This window comes from Temnothorax nylanderi, unplaced genomic scaffold, assembly GCF_030848795.1.
Source record: "Temnothorax nylanderi isolate EJ_2023f unplaced genomic scaffold, tnyl_v1.0 TNYL_tig0089_pilon, whole genome shotgun sequence".
Lineage (NCBI taxonomy): Eukaryota > Metazoa > Arthropoda > Insecta > Hymenoptera > Formicidae > Temnothorax > Temnothorax nylanderi.
The window spans coordinates 539281-562263 of NW_027249151.1; the positions used below are offsets into that span (position 1 = coordinate 539281).

Consider the following 22983-nt stretch of genomic DNA (forward strand, 5'->3'; position numbering starts at 1 on the left):
ACATACATTAAACAAATTACGCAGTGAAATATATCTTTAATTTATGAATCTATAGTATTGAAAAGTAGGATAGATTGATTATAGTTATTTAAAACTCATATATTTCATTAAGAAAAGATATTTTTTTTAAGTTCGTGACTTTGTTATCCTGTTACCATATCACCATGTTATGTTAATAGTATATCTATTATTAATTAAAAAAAAATTAACGATAGAGGGTGGTCGCAAAAAAACATTTAAAAAATAGACATAATAAACGTAAACTTTAATGAATTTTAATGTCATCTATACTAATATATAAAAGAAAAATATATTTATTATTGATATAATTAATACGGATATACACTTACGCTAAAGGCCATTGCACGTAACAAAGTTTTAGTTTTAATCGTAAGGCCGTAAGAAAATAGACCAATCACAGTCGATTATTCTCCTTGAGCTCGAAGAATAATCGAGGGTGATTGGTCTATTTTCTTACGGCCTTACGATTATGACTAAAACTTAGTTACGTGCAATGGCCTTTAGGATCAATTTCAATATTCTAACAAAAATACAAGAGATGTGTAATATACATTTTATTGAATAAGCACTTTTTCCTGTATACAAATATGCAAAACTCTGATTACGTAACAAAATATTGTATGAAGCTTGAGATTATAACGATGCACAAATTGTATATTGTATTCAATTTAAATGTTTGTTTCTTATATCACATTAATGCCATCCGTCACCATCACTTAAAGACTTAAAGTGTAAGTTTGCAATAATGCTTTTTCACAGATAACTTTTTTGTTTAGAGTCTAAACCTAATTCTGACAACGGTATCGTATTTTTGGATGTAATCCGCTGGGCACGCCACAGTCTTTTTGTAACAATACATTGTAGAATTTTTATATAAAGCGAATGTTTTCGCAAGTTGAGGTTAAAACAAGTGTCGGGATTACAGACGGCTTTAGGATTCCCTTAATATAGCCGATTCTTGTTATATATATATATATATATATATAATATATATTACATAAAAATAACACTTTGTAATTAACGAAATTCCGAAATTATTCATACAATTTATATTCAGCAAACGAAGAGTCCAGTCTTCATACGGATCGTAACAATTATCTTTCATACAACTGTGTGTATGTGTATGAAGGCAGTTTATATTATTTATTATGTTAAACGATATTTGGGAAACGACCTAGGAAGATAAATGCATTGCATCAATGAGTAACGATTTAGATGGACAGACTATTGTTGATAATAAAATAGGGAGGTCTTTGAGATCGAACTCTGCAATAGACACGAAGTTCGATTACATCTACGCGAATGTAAGCGCAACTGTAAGTATACTTGAACACAGTTTAGTTATATATAAAAATAATCAAGTTTATTCATAAAACTATTAAAAAATGGGGTAACCATCTACACTATATAATTGTAAGTTATTTTACAATACATGATTAATAAGATACCACCCTGAGTGTGTACGTACACGGCGCTTGCCTTCATTTACGTTGCATTCTATAGTTAAAAATCTTTCGAAGCGGTTTGATACGTAACAAAATATTTTTGATGGACATATAAAGCTAACATAGACGAATCGTTTTTTTTTTTTTTTTTAATTGAAACAGATTGACTTATCTATTTCGACTCTCTTCCGAAATACAAGCAGTCCTAAAACATTAAAAGATATAAAGTCAACACATTATATATTAAAAACTAAATTGTATTCATACTAATATTTATTAGAAATATTTCTTCGCAATTTGACTTTAATTTCTTAATTAAAATCAGTCAAAATCAATCAACTGAGCTGATATTAATATTGGAAATAAAATATTCCTTTTTTGCAGCAATATTTCTTTCCATCCTATTCTTTTTCGTATCTCTTTTCTTAAATAACCAATTATTTATAGTATTTTTACGATACTCACTATTAGAATAGTCGCTCCCAGCAGTACGGCTTTTATTTTCACGTCGAGATCGCGCGGAAAGTTAATGCCGAATTTATCCGTAAAGTTGAACATCTCTTCAGAAAAGCCTCTCCAATGCCTTCGAATCATACCGACGACATGCTGCTCATCCATAGATTTGACCTGCGGATTTAATTATTGACGAACAATGCTAAAAATCCTTTTTACGCAACATACGCCAAGTTTTGTAATATCATATTATTCATTATCATTTATTCTTAAGTTTTGTATTTTACTTTCAAAAATCTTCCGAAAACTCGAAATTAATTTTAAGAAAAACAATTTAAAAAATGTTAATATGATATGTAATTATAATGATGATAATGATAATTAAATATCATAAGTGGCATAAATTTTGTAAGATATAGAATGTTGGAATACCTCAAAAATTAAGTCACTACATAAAACAAAAGTAGATGGTCCTTTTATCATCAATACTGCCTGGCGGAATGCATCGCGAATATAAAACTTTGCTCGCAGAAAACTCCACTCTTGAGTAACGCTGCCCAATAGAGTACCTCCGAAATGCACTTCTAAAGCCTGCGAAAAAAAAAACTTCTGTCATCTGCTAATCAAATCTATGGTTATAATTAAACTAAAAAAATAAAATTTATCGATAATCTAATATTTGTTCTCATATATGTACGTAAGGATTTATTTCACAGTCGTATTTAATATTGGAATTTTAATAAAATAAGTTACGAGACGAATTCGATTCCAATTATTTAGCAATTACATGTTTAATTTTCATTGCGTTCTATATCCTTTTAGACATACGCCATAAGTAAACAAATAAATACATTATTTGCTGAAATACATGCTAAATAGGACATCGACATTGTCATTTCTGTTTAGAGTGTATTGATCGGATCTTTCAACGTTTCTTTCAAAGTTTCGTCAAAAGGTAAACTTGACAGATGGCTTGCACATGTGAAGAAACTTTGGTAGACACGATACAAGATAGCAGTCCTCATCTAGTTTTTAGGCTTGTTGTTATTTCCAATATTATTTTTCTTATTTTCTTGTAATTTAATATAAAATTGTAAATTAAAATAAATTTAAAAAGAGATTATCTATAAACTTTAAGTTTCATTGCTATATATTTAATAAAAAATTCATTATTATGAATAATAACTTAGTCAAAAAAGAAGAATTTACTTTGAATTATTATTTTTAGAATTTTTCTTACTTCAGAATTTTAAATTTATTCAGAATTAAGTTTGCTGGTAAATTTAAATATTAAATTGCAAATTAAACTTATAATTTTCATTTTTAATCTGAATTCTAAAGTTTACTAAATACATTAAATATTATAAGATTTTTAAACGTTAATTGTCATGAAAAATAGCAAACTTTTGGATTTTTTTCTATTTAAGAAAGAAATTTAAAATTAAATTTCTCGAAGAATGCAACGATGGAAGATATTTCTTTTCTAGTTTCTATGATATTTCGTATAGAGACAGCCCTAACAAATGCATTGAATAAACTCTAATGACAAAACTACCGGCAGTTGGCAGCATTTGTCGAAGGGTCGAACCATACGAAGAATCTCTTGTTGACTTCTGTCGTAAGCGATATATTCGTATAATGAATTATACTGTCCCAGGCAGAATCGCCAGCAGGTTCGCAATTCCTGCTCTATGTAAAATACCTGCTCGCCTCTATTATCCGTAATAAGAAACTTGTCCCTCCTAGTCCATCCTAAAAAAAGATAACGTAGTGTTAAAAAGCAAAGTGTATAATAGTGTTTTAGTTAATAACAGTAACGTAATATGTAATGGAATATAGTAAATAAATAAAAATATATTAGATATATAAAATTATATCGTATTCATTAAGTGATAAGAATAAAGTTATTAGGTATCTACCGCCCAATTATCAAATCGTAATTCAGTGGATATTTGTCATAATATAAAATAGAAAATACGATTGTGTATAATGAGATTATAATTTCATATTAACCCTCCGAGAACACATCGGGTCAATTTGACCCTTACCTCGAGTTTTATCGTAAATGTCTTGAAAGCATTTTGAAAATTGGCGGACCTGAGGCCCTCTAGCTGTAGTTTGGGGTACTAACTATACGTTAGGATGCTCCCATTGTACAGCGCAACACGCAGTAGTCGTTGGACATTATATAAAGTCGGTGTAGGGTCATTCTGACCCTGGAGGTGTACTTGTAAGCGTCGGTTTGCAATAGTGAGCACGATGGCTTATAGGTATAAATCAGCTATGCCAGAAGAAGCTAATCGACCGCAATTACAAAAAAGAGCAAGATGTTCACTTTGCCCTTCCGCGAAAGATAAAAAACTAAGATGCAATGTCCGAGTTGCTTGGGTCCGATGTGCGATGAGCATCGTGTTTATTTATGTAATAACTGCGCCGGAAATGAATAAATAATGTAACTTTTATCAGAAGTCATTGAAATAATAAAGTATTAACTTTATGTAATAAGTATGTAATAAGAAATAAATTTTTTCACAAAATTTTTCGATTTTTTTACCGTAAAAACCACCTTCGTCACCTAGTAAAATAAATACCTTTTTTTAAAGGTACACTAAAGTACAATTTTTTTCTTGATTCTACTACATTTCAAGAATATACATGTAAATTTTTAGCCAGAAATATTAAAAATTAAAAAAAATACAATTTTTTTCGTAAATTACGTTTTTTTCAAAAAAATAATTTTTTGTTGAATTTTTTAAAATATGTAAATAATTCCAACGGCACTTTTTATTTATATCAATTGATTTAACAATGTTCCAAGTACATCTGGAAATTTTTTCAAGCTGATCGCACTCGTCAATTTAAAATGGTGGACGATCAAAGTGTGTGTAGGGTCAGATTGACCCAGAGTGTTCTCCGTGAATGAAAAAATAGGTGTGTTCTCGGAGGGTTAATTATAATAATCTTGTAATTATACGGTTACGTACAAAATTATGCGTTTATCATAATACAAATGATGAGACTATTATACCACGCGCAGTAAACGTGGCTTCGTTATTTACTCAGGTAGTAATCGTAAAATCACACTCGAGCTTCGCGGATCTGGAATTACATATATTCGCGCGCGGTCTTAAGAAGAGCAATGTGATACTTAGGGTGCATTCGGGGAGACGCTATTAACGCTATAAACGCAAACGCTATGAACTTCGTTCGAGGAGCCAATAGCGCGATAGCGATAGCGCGCTTCCCGAACGCAGCCTAAGTGCCAATAGCATTTCGTGCCTCACCTCGAAAATAATAGCGAAAATAGCGCGAGTGATGACGTCACGCTGCCTTTACAGTGACGTCATCATCGTATATCACAGCGCCACAAAGCGTCTCCTCGAACAGTTTTGGACGATAATTGTGCTAATAGCGTGCTCCCTGAATGCACCCTTAGGGTAGACCGAGGCGAATCGGATCAATTTTATACTTTCTGGGTAAAAAAGTAATCAAAAACAAATTTTGTTACTTAATTTTATTATAGATTCTTAATCTTCATAACTTAACTTGGATTTCATATAATAAAATAATACATAAACATGATATTTCTTATTGCACAACGAAAAAATGAGAAAAAGAGAATATTTTATTCGCCCAAAATTGGAGGCGAAGCGGATCACCAGTTTAAGTCCAAAAGAAATCAAAATAAATCAACATATTCTTTGAAATAAATTACTTGCATTGAAAATAAAAACACTACTCTTTGAAATAAACTACTTACATTAGACAAAAATAATTTATTTAACACAGAATTTGGAAGTAAAATGGTCCTTTTTTACCCTTTCTATTAGCACAGTTCTCGTGACATCATTCTTCACATTTGTTGCACTGAATCCAGTCTTCGGCCGGTATTCATAATCAGATCTTATTTCAAGACCGTCTTAAGTAATATCTTAAGATGCTAATACGGCTCTGTGATTGATTAATGACATCTTAAGATTGTACTTAAGATGGTCTTAAATATAAGATTCGACTATGAATACCGGCCATAGTCAGATCTTATATTTAAGACCGTCTTAAGCACAATCTTAAGATATATGTTATAAACCAATCACTTTGCCGTATTAGCATCTTAATATTACTTAAGATATTATTTAAGTTCTTGAAATATAAAAACGGACTATAAATACGGACCTTTGACAAGTGGATGGCTGAATTTTTCATTACAGTAGATGCAATGCCAGTTCCTGAAACCTTACAGCAATCAACAACTCAACGCAAAGTCATTTTTTTAGACTTTACTTTTTGCATAGCTTTCGTTCATTGTTTTTTATTGAGACCATGACTCATTAGTTGATTTACAATTGTACGTACAAACTATCTAGGAATCGAAAAAAAGACACTTGTTGTAATAGCTATAAAATGTCGAAAAATTTCATGATCCAAATCACCCCGGAAAAGATGATCCGATTAATCCCGTATGTCGACTTCATAAAGTACATTCGTTTTCTCCAAACTATCTTAATAATATTATTTAAACTACTTACTAGACTTATTTAGCAAATATACACTGTAAAAATTATTATAATTTGTATAAATTTCAATATACCTTTTCGTTACAAAGTCACAAAATTGAGATCGTGATTTTACATTAGCGCCAATATTTCTTCGTTCACTCACGATCTCTACGCTTCTATTGTCGACTGACACTAAATTACACGCAATACTGAGCTGTTGTCTATTGTTTCCGGTGCGGAGGAAACGCACGGAGGTAAATGGTACGTTAAAACAGCTCATTTGGAACAAAACACTAACGAAAACTGTCTTAAAGGCTTATATATTAATCCGATTCGTTCTGTGATCCGATTCGCCTCAGTCTACCCTATATCTCTTGGCAAAGTCGAGTGCTCACCTTCAAACAGCTTTTTCTGGTCCACGAAAAGATAATCGAGGCCCATAATGTATTCCAAGCCAGGTGGACATGTCATACTCGGTGGCGAGCAGTCACCTGAAAGCAGATAAAAGCAATATTCGATAAGCGATGATAATTCGACGCGCTATTTATTGCACATGTAAATGATATACATTCTTTAAAATTTATCTATATGTATAAGCGGAATGTAAATATATTTATATAATCTTGTGATAAAAAAAATAATCGTTTAAAAAGAAAAATTGATATTTTACAAAATCATTAAATACACTGACCATTTATGGCACGATATAATGGCCGGAGTCACTCCGCAAATACAAGGAGAAGAAAGTCATAAATAATAGATAGGAAAATCATAAATAATAAAGACGGATAGTCGTTGGTGGATTTCACTCACTTTATTGCACTCGCGAACTTGGCGATTTGACGCCTGTCGCTCTGAACCTTGGAGCTACCGCTTCAATTTAAATCTCGGATTGCTCTGATATTTTCTCGCTCAGCGTGTCGCTCTCGTAGCTTCCGTGGGCTCACTGAGGGTGCGTTCGGGAAGACGCTTTTAGTGCTATTTGCTTATTCTATCCTTGTTTTACACCTGATGAGCGATAAAGATAGTATGATGCAATAGCGCTAATAGCGCGCTTCCCGAACGCAGCCTGAGTCACTGATTTCCCGGCCGCGGCCGAGGAACGGTTTCCGCGCTCGAAACGCGTCATCAAAGCGTAATCATCGGCTCGTCTTTGCAGCAGGCGATGAAATAGCTATGTTTTGAATCAAGGCAGACTCGCGCTCGATATACCCGCATATTTGATAAGGAATTCGGCGAAACCGATCATGCGTTCCGCAGCTACGGTGACGAGCTTCTAACAATTTACGATTATTCTTTTTATTAAAAATTAATATTAATATAAATTAATAACAGCGAGTCACATAGAAAAAGATATTATTATATGGGTGATGCATATCTTTTATGGTTTTATAAATCCGTATCGATTTTTTAACCGTATAATATAAATTCCACTTGTAAATTCGAATAATAAAATTAATCCTTATTTTGTGATTAAAGCAAGTATGACACATACATACAGAATGCTTTGTTAAGAATATATTTCATTAAGAGAAGCTTAATTTTTAAGATCGTGATTTTTTTAAGTTATCCTGTTATCATAACATCATGTTATGTTAATGCATATCTAGACTGGGTGTATATAACATAGATATAATACAAGCAGTACAGTTGCTGTATAATATAATATATTTAAGTCATGTTGCCATAATAACACACTGCATATTGATGATTATATATTAAAACATCACATACTTGTTGTATAAATGTATAATATGTAGCACTCGTACATTTATTTTACATAACAGGAAGCAATAGATATAAGTAACTATAATATAAATATTACGATATATCTGTTATAAAAAGGATTACTCCCAAGTTATATAGGCAGTAACAAATTATGTCGACTGAGAAGATATCACCCTGAGTATGTGTATATATACTCAGCGCTCGCCTTCATTTACGTTGCCTTCCATAGTTAAAAATCTTTCGAAGTATTTGATACATAACAAAATATTTTTGATGGACATATAAAGCTGACATAGACAATTAAATCGCTTCTGTCTTTTTTTTTTAATTGAGACAGATTGACTTATCTGCTTCTCCGCCTTGTGAAAAACAGGAAGTCCTAAAATATTAAAAAATATAAGTCAACATATTGTATACTAAAAATTAAACTGTATTCATACTAATATTTATTAGAAATGTTTCTTCGCAATTTAACTTTAAAAGTTTTAATCTAAAACCAATCAAAATCAATCAACTACGCTGATATTAATATCAAAAATAAAATATTCCTTTTCGCAGCAATATTTTTTTCCATTTTTTCTTTTTCGTATCTCTTTTCTTAAATAAGCGATTGTTTATAGTATTTTCACGATACTCACTATTAGAATAGTTGCTCCCAGCAGTACGGCCTTTATTTTCACATCGAGATCACGCGGAAAGTTAATGCCATATTTATCCGAAACGTGGAACTGGTTGAACATTTCTTGAGAAAAGCCTCTCCAATGCTTTTGAATCATGCCGATGTCATACTTTTCATCCAGAGATTTGACCTGCGGATTTGATCATTGACGAACAATTTTGAAAATCCTAACGCTGTTTAGCAACCTACGCCAAGTTTGTGACATTATATTATTCATTATCACTTATTCTCAGTTCTGTATTTTACTTTCAAAAATCTTCCGAAAACTCGAAATTAATGTTAAAAAAAACAATTCAAAAAATGTTAATAGGATATGTAATAATAATAATGATAATGATGATAATTAAATATCATATATAAGTGACATAAATTTTGTAAGATATGGAATGTTGCGATACCTTAAGGTCAAATTGTGATCCTTTTATCATCAATACTGCCTGATCGAATGCGTCGCGAATATAAAACTTCCGTTGCCAAAAACCCCACTCTTGAGTAACGCTGCCCAATAAAGTACTTCCGGAATACACTTGTAAAACCTGCGAACAATAAAACTTCAGTCATCTGCTAATCAAATTTGGTTATAATTAAACTTAAAAAATAAAATTTATCGACTATCTAAGGCCGAGCTGTTACCTGAAAGCAGATAAGAGCAACATGTAATTGCTAAGTAATTTTATTCGAATTCGTCTCACCCCTACCTTTATAATTTTATTAAAATTCTAACATTAAATAGGACTGTGGAATAAATCCTTACGTACGTATATGAGAACAAATCTTAAGCCGGGTCCAGACTTGTATCAGATCAACCGTATCGTATCATGATATTTTCTTATCAAAATACGGATATGTTGATTATAATGATATATATGCCAAGTCCTTGTTTTCAATCTGTAAGATATGGGATACGAATACGAATTGAAAACAAAGCCTTGGCGTATTATTATAACCAACATATCCGTATGTTGGTATTTTGATAAGAAAATATCATGATACGGTGACTTGATACAAGTCTGGACCCGGCCTAAGATTTGTTCTCATATACGTACGTAAGGATTTATTCCACAGTTCTATTTAATGTTAAAATTTTTATAAAATTAAAGGTATGTGTGAAACAAATTTGAATAAAATTATTTAGCAATTTACATGTTTAATTTTTATTGCGTTTAAAAGTTAATACTTTTTTAAAAGTTAATTGTCATGAACAACTTATTGATTTTTCTATTTAAGAAAGAAATTTAAAATTAAATTCCTCGAAGAATACAACAATGGAAGATATCTCTTTGCTAGTTTTTAATATGTTCCACATAGCATAGCCATAACAAATACACTAAATAAATTCTAATAATAAAATTACCGGCAGAGAACAGCATGTCATGAAGGGTTGAATCAAACGAAGAATCTCTTGTTGATTTTTGTCGTAAGTGATGTATTCGTGAAATGAATTATACTTTCGCAGGCAGGTTCCCCAGTAGGTTCGCAATTCCTGCTCTATGTAAAACACCCTCTCGCCGTTATTATCCGTAATACCATACTTGTTCCTTCTAGTTTGCCATCCTAAAAAAAAGATAACGTATAGTGTTAAAGCACATACAAAATGTAGAAAAATGTATAATAGTACTTAACAGTAACGTATTATGTAATGTAATATAGTAAATAAATAAGAATAAGTTTAGATATATAAAATTATATCGTATTCATTAAGTGATAAGAAAGTTATTAAGTATGCAATGTGCAATTATCAAATCGTAATTCTTTGTATATTTGTCATAATATAAAATAGAAAATGCGATTATGTATAATGAAATTATAATTTTATATTAATTATAATAATCTTGTAATACGGTTACATACAAAATTATGCGTTTATCATAATACAAATAATGAGACTATTGCGCGAAGTAAATGTTGGTTTCGTTATTACTCAGGGAGTAATCGTAATAAATCAATACACTCGAGCTTTGTGGATCTGGAATTACATATATTCACGTGCGGTCTTAAGGAGAGCAGTGTTATATTTATATCTCTTTGCAAAGTCAAGTGCTCACCGTCAACCTCCATATTTTTTTGGTTTACGAGAAGACAATCAAGACTCATAAGATATTCCAAGCCAGGTGGACATGTCATACTCGGTGGCGAGGATTCATCTAAAAGCAGATAAGAACAATATTCGATAAACGATGTTAATTCGACGTGTTTTAAACTCTATATATCTACAAGCGGAATGTAAATATTTATATAATCTTGATAAAAAGAATAATCGATTAAAAAAGGAAAATTGATATAAATTTACAAACACGTTAAATTATACATTGACCGTATCATTTTCGATTATTCTTTTTATTAAACTGAGCGCGCTTCTGATTAAATAGCACATTACATTCAAAATAGATTTACTTGCCTAACTCTCTTCACACAAATTGTGAAAACGCAATCGTCAGCGGCAGCCGCGACTCGCATCAAGATCGAGATCAAGTTTCGAGACAACCAATCAGCATCGCGGAAAACAGAACAATGGACTTTCCATGCCTTTTTAGGACCATTATTTCTAATGTTTGTTAAATTTTAATCGACCGTTAACTTTCAAAATAACCTAACTATTGGCTATTCTAAAAAGTTAACAGTCGGTTAGAAGTTAACAGACGTTAGAAATAGTGGCCTTTAGAAAAATATTAATATCCTAACAGTGCACCACATAGAAGAAAATATTATTATATAAATGAGAGAGAGAGAGGCATATAATATATTTTATAGTTTCATAAATCCATATCGATTTTTTGGGGATAATGTTATTTCCGGGGCCCCTCAATTTGATAGGTGTGTTTGATAGATCTTTCACTGAGAAAAAGAATGCCGCAAACCACAATGCGCTACGATGCATAGTTTTCGAGATATCGATTTTTAAATGTAATAATAGCAATATTGTTGGAAAGAACACGATAACTAGGGCCCCTTGATTTGACTGTGGTTTCTGGTAGTATTTTTTACGCTGAACAAAAAATTATATATGTCTTATAGGGCTAACTGCTTTAGTTTTCGAGATATGCAGTATTAAAGCTCAAAATAAATATAATATAAATTCACGGATACACTTTTCACGCGACCGAGGTCTACGTTGCCTACCGGCGGAGGTGGGTGTGGGAGGGGGGGCCGAAGGCCCCCCCTTGCACCCCCCCCCCGCGTGTGTGTGTGTGTGTGTGTGTGTGTGTGTTCCGGCATGTCGGAAAAAATAGGTATTCGGAAAAGGCCCTATTGTAAAGAATTACCCATTTAAAAATCGATATCTCAAAAACTATGCATCGTAGCGCATTGTGGTTTGCGGCATTCTTTTTCTTAGCGAAAGATCTATCAAATACACTAATACACCTATCAAATTGAGGGGCCCCGGAAATAACATTCTTGCCGATTTTTTTTTAAATACGTAATATAAATCCCACTTGTAAATTCGAATAATAAAATCAAGCCTAATTATTGATTAAACGATTAAAGCAACGTATAATACAGATATACAGAGCTTCAGTTAAGAATATTCCATTAAGAAAAGCTCATTTTTTAAGTTTTTGTGACTTTTTATACGTTATTTATTCTGTTACCATATCACCATGTTATGTTAATGGTAAATTTATTATTAATTAAAAGAATATTAACGATAAAAGGTGGTCGTGTAAAAAATCATTTAAGAAATAGACATAATAAACGTAACAAATTTCAACGTGATTATTAAATATATAAAAAGCATATTTATTATTAATATATTATTAACATATAAAAAGCACATTTATTATTAATATAATTAGTATGGATATACTTATGCTAAGGATCATATTTTAATATTTAAAAACATGTATACAAAGATTTATAATAAACATTTTATTAAGGAGGCACCTTTGTCGTGCGCAAAAAATTGCCTATTTTCGGGAATTTTTTTCTCAGTAAATATATAGTATTTTCAATACGGTTTTTTAATTTTATTCGTTACATATTTGAGTGTCTATAAAAAAATTGTTTTTTTTATAAAAAATTGTAACTAGGAAGTTGCGTGCACCAGTGCATGGTTCCAGTGTCTGCATGATTTTGCACTGTAGGTCAGTTTGATCTGAAAAACAACCATATTTTCTTGTAAAGAAATGTTGTAGTTGCGAACTGTCAGAGATTTTTTAATTTGTAAAAATTCACGAAATTAAAAGTAACTTGAAAGAAAAAAGTTACAATTTTGCCTCAAAACTTATCTACTATCTTTGTTATAAAAAAAAGAACAAAATGGAAAATCGGAAAGCCCCCGACAGTTCTATAACATTTCTTTATAAGAAAATATTGTTTTTCAAATCAAACTTCGTGCATGCAACTTGCTATAGAAGTTAGTTTTTTATATAAATTAATTTTTTTTATAGACATACGCACCCGGCATTAATTACTGTTATTTACTGAGAAAAAAAATCCTGAAAATAGACCAACTTTGTGTGCGACAAAGGTATTTGCCCCTTTAAATAAACATTTTTTACTGTATATAAATACACAAAATTCTTATTGCGTGGGTACTGTCTAAATCTGAATCAGTGAATAGTACTGTGAATCAGTGACTATTCACTGATTCAAATTTAGAGAGTAACAAAATATTGTATAAAGCTTGAAATTACAATGATTAAAAAATTGTATATTGTCGTACACAATTTAAATATTTGTTTCTTATACCATTAATATACATAAATTTTTATATCACATACAAATTAGTGGTACAAAGATAATACTTTGTAATTAACGCAATTTCGAAATTATTTACACAATTTATATCAACAAACGAAGAGTACAGTCTTGTTGCTGATCGAGTAACAATTGTCTCTCATTGTATGTACGTGTGTGTATATGAAGGGAATTATTTATATTATTTATTGTTACATTATATGATATTTGGGAGACGATTTAGGAAGATAAATGGATTGCAAAGCAATGAGTAATAATTTAGATGGACAGACAATTGCATTGTGTTAATAATAAAATAGAGAGCTCTTTGAGATTGAACTCTGCAATGGACACGAGAGATCGATCTCCGCGTATGTAAGCACAACTGTAAGTATACTTGAATACAATTTAGTCATGTATAAAAATAATAAAGCTTATTCGTAAAACGATTAAAAAATCGTCTAATATATAATTGTTAGTTATAATCTCACAGTTCATGATTAATAAGATTCCTGAGTATGTGTATACGGCGCTCGCCTTCATTTACATTGCATTCCATAGTTAAAAATCTTTCAAAGCATTTAATACATAACGAAATATCTTTGGAGATATAAAAAGCTGATATGGACGAATCGCTTTTGTCTTCTTTTAAAAATTGGAACACATTGACTTAGGCTTCCTGTTCGAAATACATGAAGTCCTAAAACATTAAAAGATATAAGTCAATATATTGCACATTAAAAATCAAACTATATTTATACTAATATTTATTAGAAGTTTCTCTTCGTAATTTCTTAACTTTAATTTCTTAATTAAAACCAATTAAAATTAATCGACTATGCTAATATTAATATTAAAAATAAAATATTCCTTTTTTGCAGCAATATTTCTTTTAATTCCTTTGTTCTTTGTATCTCTTTTCTTAAATAAGGGATAGTTTATAATATTTTCATGATACCCACTATTAGAACAGCCGCTCCTAGCAGTACGGCCTTTATCTTGACGTCGAGATCGCGCGGAAAGTTAATGCCGAATGTATCCGAAACGGTGAACATCTCTCGAGCAAAGCCACTCCAACGCTTTCGAATCATGCCGATGCGATGCTTCTCATCCAAAGATTTGACCTGCGGATTTGATTGGCGAACAATGTTGAAAATCCTAACGCTTTTTACGCAACAAAATCGCAGTTCAATCGCCAAGTTTGTAATATCATATTATTCATCATCATTTATTCTTAAGTTTTGTATCTTACTTTCAAAAAGTAAGATACAAAAAATGTTAATATAATATGTAATAATAATAACGATGATGATGATAATTAAATATCATAAGTGGCATAAATTTTGCAAGATTTGGAATGTTGTAATACCTTGAAAATAACGTCAACACAGAAACGAATAAGTGGCCCTTTTATCATCAACACTGCCTGGCCAGATGCGTCGCGAACATAAAACTTTGGTCGCCAAAGACTCCACTCTTGAGTAATGCTGCCCAATAGAGTAGTTCCGGAATACACTTCTAAAACCTATGAAAAAAAAACTTCAGTCATCTGCTAATCAAATCTGGTTATAATTAAATTTAAAAAAAAAATTTATCGATAATCTAAGATTTGTTCTCATACACGTACGTAAGGATTTATTTCACAGTCCTATTTAATGTTGGAATTTTAATAAAAGTAAAGTTACGTGTGAGACGAATTCGATTCCAATTATTTAGAAATTACATGTTTAATTTTTATTGTATTCTATATACCCTTTCAGACATATACCATAAATAAACAAATAAATACATTATTTCTCTAAATAAACGCTAAATAAAAAATCGATATTAGTATTTATGTTCAACGAAGCGGGCAAAGTTTCGTCGAAAAGTAAACTTGACAGATGGCTTGCACGTGTGAAGAAACTTTGGTAGACACGATACAAGACAGCAGTTCTCATCTCGCTTAGATTCTAGATCTCGTTTTTAAACTTGTTGTTATTTCCAATATCATCTTTCTTATTCTTGTAATTTAATATAAAATTGTGATTTAAATAAATTTAAAAAGAGATTATCTATAAATTTTAAGTTCCATTGTTAGGATATTTAATAAAAAATTCATTGTTATGAATAATAATAACTCAGTCAAAAAAGAAGAATTTACTTTAAATTATTATTTTTATAATTTTTCTTACTTCAGAATTTTAAATTTATTTAGAATTTATGATCATAAATTTGAATATTAAATTGTTCTAATTCATAATTTTTATTTTTAATCTATTCTAATATTTACTAAATACATTAAATATTCTAAAATTTTTAAAAGTTACATGTCATGGACAATGATGAACTTATTGATCTGTCTGCTTAAAAAAGAAATTCAAAAATAAATTCCTCGAAGAATACAATGATATTCCATATAGAGATAACCATATCAAATACACTGAATAAACTGTAATGGCAAAACTACCTGCAGATAGCAAGGACAACAGCAGCCGTCGCATCTGAAGGGTCGAACCATGCGAAGAATTTCTCGCTGATTTTTGTCGTAAATGTTGAATTCGCATGAACGATACTTTCCCAAGCACAATCGCCAACAGATTCCCGATTCCTCGGCCATGTAAAACACCGGCTCGCCCTTATTATCCGTAATAACATACTTGTTTTTAGTTTCCCATCCAGTAAAAGCTAAAAAGAAGATACTGTAGTATTAAAGCAAAATGTATATATGTATAATAGTGTTTAAATATAGTAAAGTAATATGTAATGTAATATAATAAATAAATAAAAATAAGATTGGATATATAAGATTATATCGTATTCATTAAGTGATCAGAAAGTTATTAGGTATCCACTGCGCTATTATCAAATCGTAATTCTGTGAATATTTATCGTGATATAAAATAGAAAATGCGATTGTATATCATGAGATTATAATTTCATATTAATTATAATAATCTTGTAATTATACGGTTACGTAGAAAATTATGCGTTTATCGTAATACAAATATATGAGGAGGCTATCGCGAAGAGTAAACGTAGCTCCGCTAACTCGGGGAGTAATCGTAAATCACACACTCGAGCTTCGCGGATCTGGAATACATATATTCGCGCGCGGTCTCAAGAAGAGCAGTGTTATATTTATATCTCTCGACACAAAGTCGGGTGCTCACCTTGAAGCAACTCAATTTTCTGGTTCACGAAAAGATAATCAAGGCCCATAAGGTATTCCAAGCCGGGTGGATATGTCATACTCTGCGGCGACCAGCCACCTGAAAGCAGAAAAGAGCAATATTCGATAAGCGATGTTAATTCGACGCGCTATTTATTGCTCATGTAAATGATAGTATATACATTCTTTAAAATCTATACATATATAGCGGAATGTAAACGTTTATATGATCCTGATAAAAAGAATGATCGATTAAGAAAGGAAAATTGATATAAGTTTACAAAATCGTTAAGTACATTGGCCCTATCATTTAAGATTATTCCTTTTATTAAATTAATATCCTAACAGCGCGTCACAAAAAATAAAATATTATATGAATGACGCATATATTTTATAGTTTTATAAATCCGTATAGACTTTTTTTATATAACCACATAATATACATTCCACTTTTAAATTCAAATAATAAAATAAATCCTTATTGATTGAAGCAACGATGCAGATATGATACACAGATGATATGCACAATGCTTCGTAACAACGACAATCACGAAATACATGTTCGCAAAAAGTATTCTGTGTGTGTGTGTGTGTGTGTGTGTGTGTGTGTGTGTGCGTGCGCGCGCGCGCGCGTGTGTGTGTGTGTACCTCTGTTCCTCCTCTGTCAGAAATCTGATGTACCCTTTCCTCTTGGACTTGTAATAACGCGCCAACGTGCTTTGGAAGAGTGTTCTCAGCCGTCTACGTATCTGCTCCAGCTTGACTGCCCACGAAGTTTCAAAGTACTCGGATTCCGTTGCACGCGTAGAACGCCGCATGTTTCAATATTATTCGTAGATCGCGCTTTTATAAAGCGACACACGTTCGTGTCAACGTCTGGGACTGAAATTAAAGCGCCTTTATCGCTGTAACTCCACTATCGCGTACTCCACAATTATCATCACAATCTTATAGGGATATTTACAGACATTATGCAATCAAAGATTAAAGGCAGATAATTATCTGAACTGAGAGAATGCTTAAAATTCACTGTTCCAATCCAAGTAGCTTCAGAAACTTTTCCTTGAAGTTCTTGCCACTTTCCAAATTTCTGCCTAAAACTTTCGTCGCTGTTCCGAGGATCCTAAAATTCTAAATTCATCCTCGAACTCGGCTCTTTTCGAAATTCTTATCACTCTCATCCATCATTTATCACGATTGTTAATCTCACGAAAATTACTGCTGCGTCGATCCGAGACGTTTGCCAGCAGCGTTCGCGAATTGTCGCAATTGCTTTGCTAACGTTCTCCACCCTCCTCGAGACGAGGGAGATAAAACTTTTTCCGCGAGTATCCTCGTTTCTCCCGGCTCGGATTTTTCTCCCTTTTTTTCATTTATCGTTTAAGAGATAAGTATGAAAAACAATGCGATATATCAAAGCTATGTCGCATCTAGTGGCATATAAATACTTGTTTTTCACGTCGAGGAAATTAATATTGCGAAAAATTCACAATCTAATGTTAATATTTTCTCAATTATTGCAACTCTTCAAGAGAATTCCAAGAGATATTCATCAAAAAGGTCGGAAATTATTCAAGTCGAGGATTTGTTCACCATTGTACACCAAACTTGTCCACCAAAAGAATTTTAACAATTCGATCTGTTGACCATTTCTGTGGATTCAGTATATCTCACTTCCTGTTTCTTTTACATACCTCTTCGAAAATTCCTTCTTTTTATCTTCAGTTTTTTATTTATACACTTTATTTATACAATTTCTGAATCCGATTTCAATCTTCCTTCTTCTCCTTTCTCCTTTTTTCTTCCATTTTTCCACTTTTTTCCCTTTTCGTCTTATCACGACTAACCAGGTAAAAGGCAAACAATACACTGATAGACTCGAGTGATCGCACTGTGGCTGTCGGTGCTTATCAGAACATTTCACGAGTCAAATACACGGCAGAATAATCTTTTTATCTCGGAGAGCAACAACACGGCGAATGGAAACACGATGTTGCCGACCGCGACGACCGAAAAGTCCGTCGTCATCGTACAAACACGAATGATAACATTGTATACGACTGCCTGGATGACGATGATACGTGGCAACCACCGAGGACGGTCATTATCTACTTTATACTGATCGTCGCTCCCGGTGAGCAACTATCCATGGGACATATATCGTCCGTGAATCGTCCTTCTGCATAGATTGCACACGATCGAGACACGATAGGATACACAGAGCTCGAATTTCTCGTGGTGAGCCGCAATTACGCGCGATAGGGGCAATATTTGGATTATGATCGTTGGATGTGGAGGGTCACGAATGTCCTCCGACCGTCGCAATTAAGCGGCACGATCATGGAACAGACGCGTTCCGTGCTAATAGCGTCTTTAGGTCAACATTATACGATCAATTAGAAATAATAATTACGATTTAATTCTAATTATATTCGAAACCTCTTCTCTCTCCAGTTTAATAATTATATATTTAATATCTTTATAATTTGGAATGTTTGTAATTATGTACAAATTGTATACATGAATACACATATGAAGATAGAGATATTAATTTTATATAATATCAAATTGATAAAGTGAAGATATTAAATATATAAATTAATAGAGAATTCAAATAGCTCGTTATAAGTTAAACTCTGTAAGAAGATTAAAATACGAGCAAAATAAGGATGTTGGTTTAAAACAAAAACTTGTTTATTTACAATAATATATTAAAAACAAGTACAGCTCAATTGTTTTTAATATACTGTTGTAAGTAAATTAGTTCTTATTTTAAACCAACATACTTGTTTTGCTCGTATTTTAGCCGTTGATCTTCTTACATATGAGAAAGAGGAGGGAGAGGAGGGGGAGACAGATTTAAATATAATTAGAATTAAATTATATCTCTTAAACATGACACAAGACATAAGATATAGCGCAATTTTTGTATTAAATGCATACATATTGAGAGACACGAACACTAATCGTATTGTACGAATAGCATCTGTTTAAAATAATATTCTCTCTATTCGTGCAAAAAACATCGTGAATGAATTAGACAGATGTGGGTTCAACAGCTGGAGATAAAACTGCCTCGCAGTTTCGCGCTTTGTAGCGACAAAACGTAGTTCGAAAGAGCAAGCAAAAATGCTCGTATACAATGGGAAACTTGTGATAGTTAGATTTAACGTTATCTTTCTCTGTTTCTTATAATAGCAGAGAAATTGCCCGACGATGACGCAGACTTAGATCAGCGCCAATTGCCACGGACAACTAATGTGTCTCGATATTAATTTCCTCGGATTTAACGTGACTTTATCTATGCTAGCTGATTTTAGCGGATCTAAAAGGGGCGCCGGGAAATGCTAATCCCGCTAACAATAAGTGAACCTCGTGAACGCAGCTGCCCCCGAAGAATTGCCGGGTCAACTAAATTTTCTTCCTCTTCATCTAGATTCGAGGCGACGAGAAAAGAGCAGAGAAACGCGGTAATCAGACCGAATTAACCGCCGCCGCCGTGGTTGACCTTAAATATTAGCGAGAGTTAAGTGGATTTTTATTCTGTCGCTTACGCTTTAGTTACGACGAAGAATCTAATTTAGCCGGGAATCTAATTAAAGTTAAAACACGTGTACAGGGGAGACTCCGTTGTTACAAAAAAAAAGCAGCGAAACCGGAAGATAATACGAAACGCATTTATTTATTTTAAAGTATTTTTTAAACTGTTTGTATTCACCCTTCCCGAAATAAAGATTTCGGAGCAATATCGCTTCCAAAACTTCGATTGGATTCTTATAGATCTACGAGCGCTATTGACTCCGAAGAAACTCTTAAGTCATCGCAAGCGTTATGTGTTTCATGCGATTTAAGCCTGATCTACAATGTGTTCTTTGCTTCCTGTTTTCTGCTCTTACCTCTTTGCGACTATCTCGTATTTCGCAATTCCGTCGCGTAATGCGATGTTTTTTGTTCTCTGTCGCCCAAGATAAAAATTGACGAACTTCAGAAGAGACAAGAAACATCATGTTACGCGACGGAATTGCGAAATACGAGATAGTCGCAAAGAGGTAAGAGCAGAAAACAGAAAGTGTCGGTTTTCTCGAATCTCGAAGAATAACGTCTGCTTTTTTACCTGGCGACAATATCGGCATCGGCACGTTTGGTTGCGGCGGCGGAGCTGTTGCGATCGGTGGCTGCATTTCCTCCACCCCCGACAGCGGGGGATACGGTGCGTCGTACTTTTGGCTGTTCATTCTTCTACTTCCGGCTTAAGTACTCTCGTCCCTCCTGTGAACAAAGCAAACGAAACCGACAGGGTCAACCGGCGGGTTTTCAATGGATTGCGTAAGATTATTTGGAAAGTCGAGAAAAAAAGGAAGAAAAATGAAGCCCGAATGAATGAAAATGAACGAAACGAGCGAAAGACGGCCGTGTTATAATAGTAAAAATGTATAAAGAACATAAAATATATTAACAAAATAAATAATAGTAAACGATTCGATTTTTAATTTAAGATCCTTCTCAGCTTAAGGAATACAGAATAAAAATGTGGCTATACTAATAATAATAATAAATTAATACATAGCTCAATTTCTTAATTGATATGTTTAAGTTAACTTATGATAAATAAGAGACAAAAATCCTGTTTGATCTTAGATGTTAAAATTCAGAAAATTTTTGTCAAAATTTCAGATTAATTTTGCAATTACGATTTATTTACCGTGAACATTAAACAAATTAATTTTTGTACTACATAAATAAGAATAATATTGAAAGAAATATGCGTTTGCGTCTCTCCTATACCGACGGAGAGAAATCCGAGGAAAAGGTGTTAGTTCTGAAACGAGTCGACCGATGACGGAAGCTGGCTCGCTCGCGTGCTATGATACCAGCTCGCGTATGATACTGTTTATGTTGAAATTGTTGGGTCATCGTCCCCGCGTATCGCCGCTCGCGTATCGGTATTCGCGTCGTAAAGGTCATTGTAACGCGTGTACGCATGTAATTCGCGTGCATGTGCACAGTGAGAAACAAAGAAGACCTAGCGTCGCCGATAACACTTTCTTTTCATTGATAACTATCCTTTGTTCCTCAATCTGGCCCGCCTAAATCAATAGCTGCACAGTTGTCAAGTAGGAAAAACGACATTTGGAAATTTCCTTAATTTCCATGGAAACGTAAGTTTCCTTATCGCGAACATGAGACCTTCTTATTTATGGTTCGGCGAAAGAGAAATTCTCTTCTATCTTCCGTCCTTCTTGATCCGGGATTTTTATCACGCATGTTTCGGAGAATTATCGACACACGAAATTTTCGGAACTATCCGCGTAACTACGTTTCTTATTTCAACAAATTATAAAATGAGATTTGTCGTAAAATGTTGCAAGCTTATTTTATAGATTTTATATCCATCCCGAATTTTCATAGAAAGTAAAATTCTTATAATAAATATGCGCAAAACGTTAGAACATAGAATTAAAAGTATTGAAAGTTAGAACTCATAAATTAGAATTTACTTTATCGCATCTTAATCGCACCTTTTTCGTATTCATAGATTCTTATTAGTCATGAGTTTTTATTTAAATATTGTTTTTAAAATTGTTATGTTACATTGTTATGTTATGTCGTTGAGTTATGTTACAAAAAATTAATTTATCCTAGCGAAATTGCCGTTGGATTTATGACACTTAAATTATCAAATTATCGTTAAGACGCAGTAATCAGCACTTTCGTCATCAGCTACTGCTGATTACGGAATTACGAAGAATTATTTTGTAACGTATTCTTCAATATCAATTGCTCATCATCTATCGTTCGAAATATTCGTTTGAGGTCAGCTTTATTTACTGCAATAATAAATGTAAAAATAATTTAGTAATAATATTGTATATTATATTGTGCATACTATGCATATACTACATAGATATACTATGGTATACATACTATAGTAATGCACTAAAATTAAAACTTGTAAAATTTTATTAAAATTATTCCAATATAATTGTATAGTATGTACTGTGTATTACTATACATGCTATACAGACTATACAGTTATATTGGAATAATTTTAATAAAATTTATACGAGCTTTAATTTTAATGTATTACGCGTATTATCTCAAACGAATATTTCGAACGATAGATGATGCAACTGATATTGACGAATATGTTACAGAATTCTGCGTAATTCCGTAATCAGCAGTAGCTGATAGTGATCACCGCGCCCGTCCTTAAAACGATAATTTGATAATTTAAGTGTAATATATATTATACATAATAGCAGCAAAATATGTGTATAAGTATAAAAATTATTCATTCAATTATTTTTCTCTCTCTCATTGTGTCAGATATGC

The 22983-nt window shown here is 32.3% G+C and overlaps 1 protein-coding gene across 6 annotated transcripts in view; it reads right to left on the reverse strand.

Moving 5' to 3' along the window:
• Positions 1–560: 560 nt before the first annotated feature.
• LOC139774861 (phospholipid scramblase 1) overlaps positions 561–22983 on the reverse strand; it is a 29432-nt gene continuing 7009 nt past the window's right edge. For 3 of the 6 annotated variants that reach the window (XM_071710362.1, XM_071710364.1, XM_071710363.1), the window contains exons 2-7: positions 20765–20919; positions 16652–16750; positions 15949–16166; positions 14869–15024; positions 14462–14623; positions 12537–14199 (exon numbers count right to left, since the gene is read on the reverse strand). In XM_071710362.1, coding sequence (XP_071566463.1) covers positions 14170–14199; positions 14462–14623; positions 14869–15024; positions 15949–16166; positions 16652–16750; positions 20765–20885 — 786 coding nt within the window. In that variant the 5' untranslated portion in view covers positions 20886–20919 and the 3' untranslated portion in view covers positions 12537–14169. Of the gene's footprint in view, positions 1672–1931; positions 2094–2351; positions 2511–3474; positions 3672–6810; positions 6907–8065; positions 8523–8781; positions 8953–9220; positions 9359–10176; positions 10377–10867; positions 10967–12536; positions 14200–14461; positions 14624–14868; positions 15025–15948; positions 16167–16651; positions 16751–17298; positions 18797–20764; positions 20920–22983 lie in introns of those variants that run through there. The other 3 variants (XM_071710365.1, XM_071710366.1, XM_071710367.1) reach the window with 3 other exon arrangements.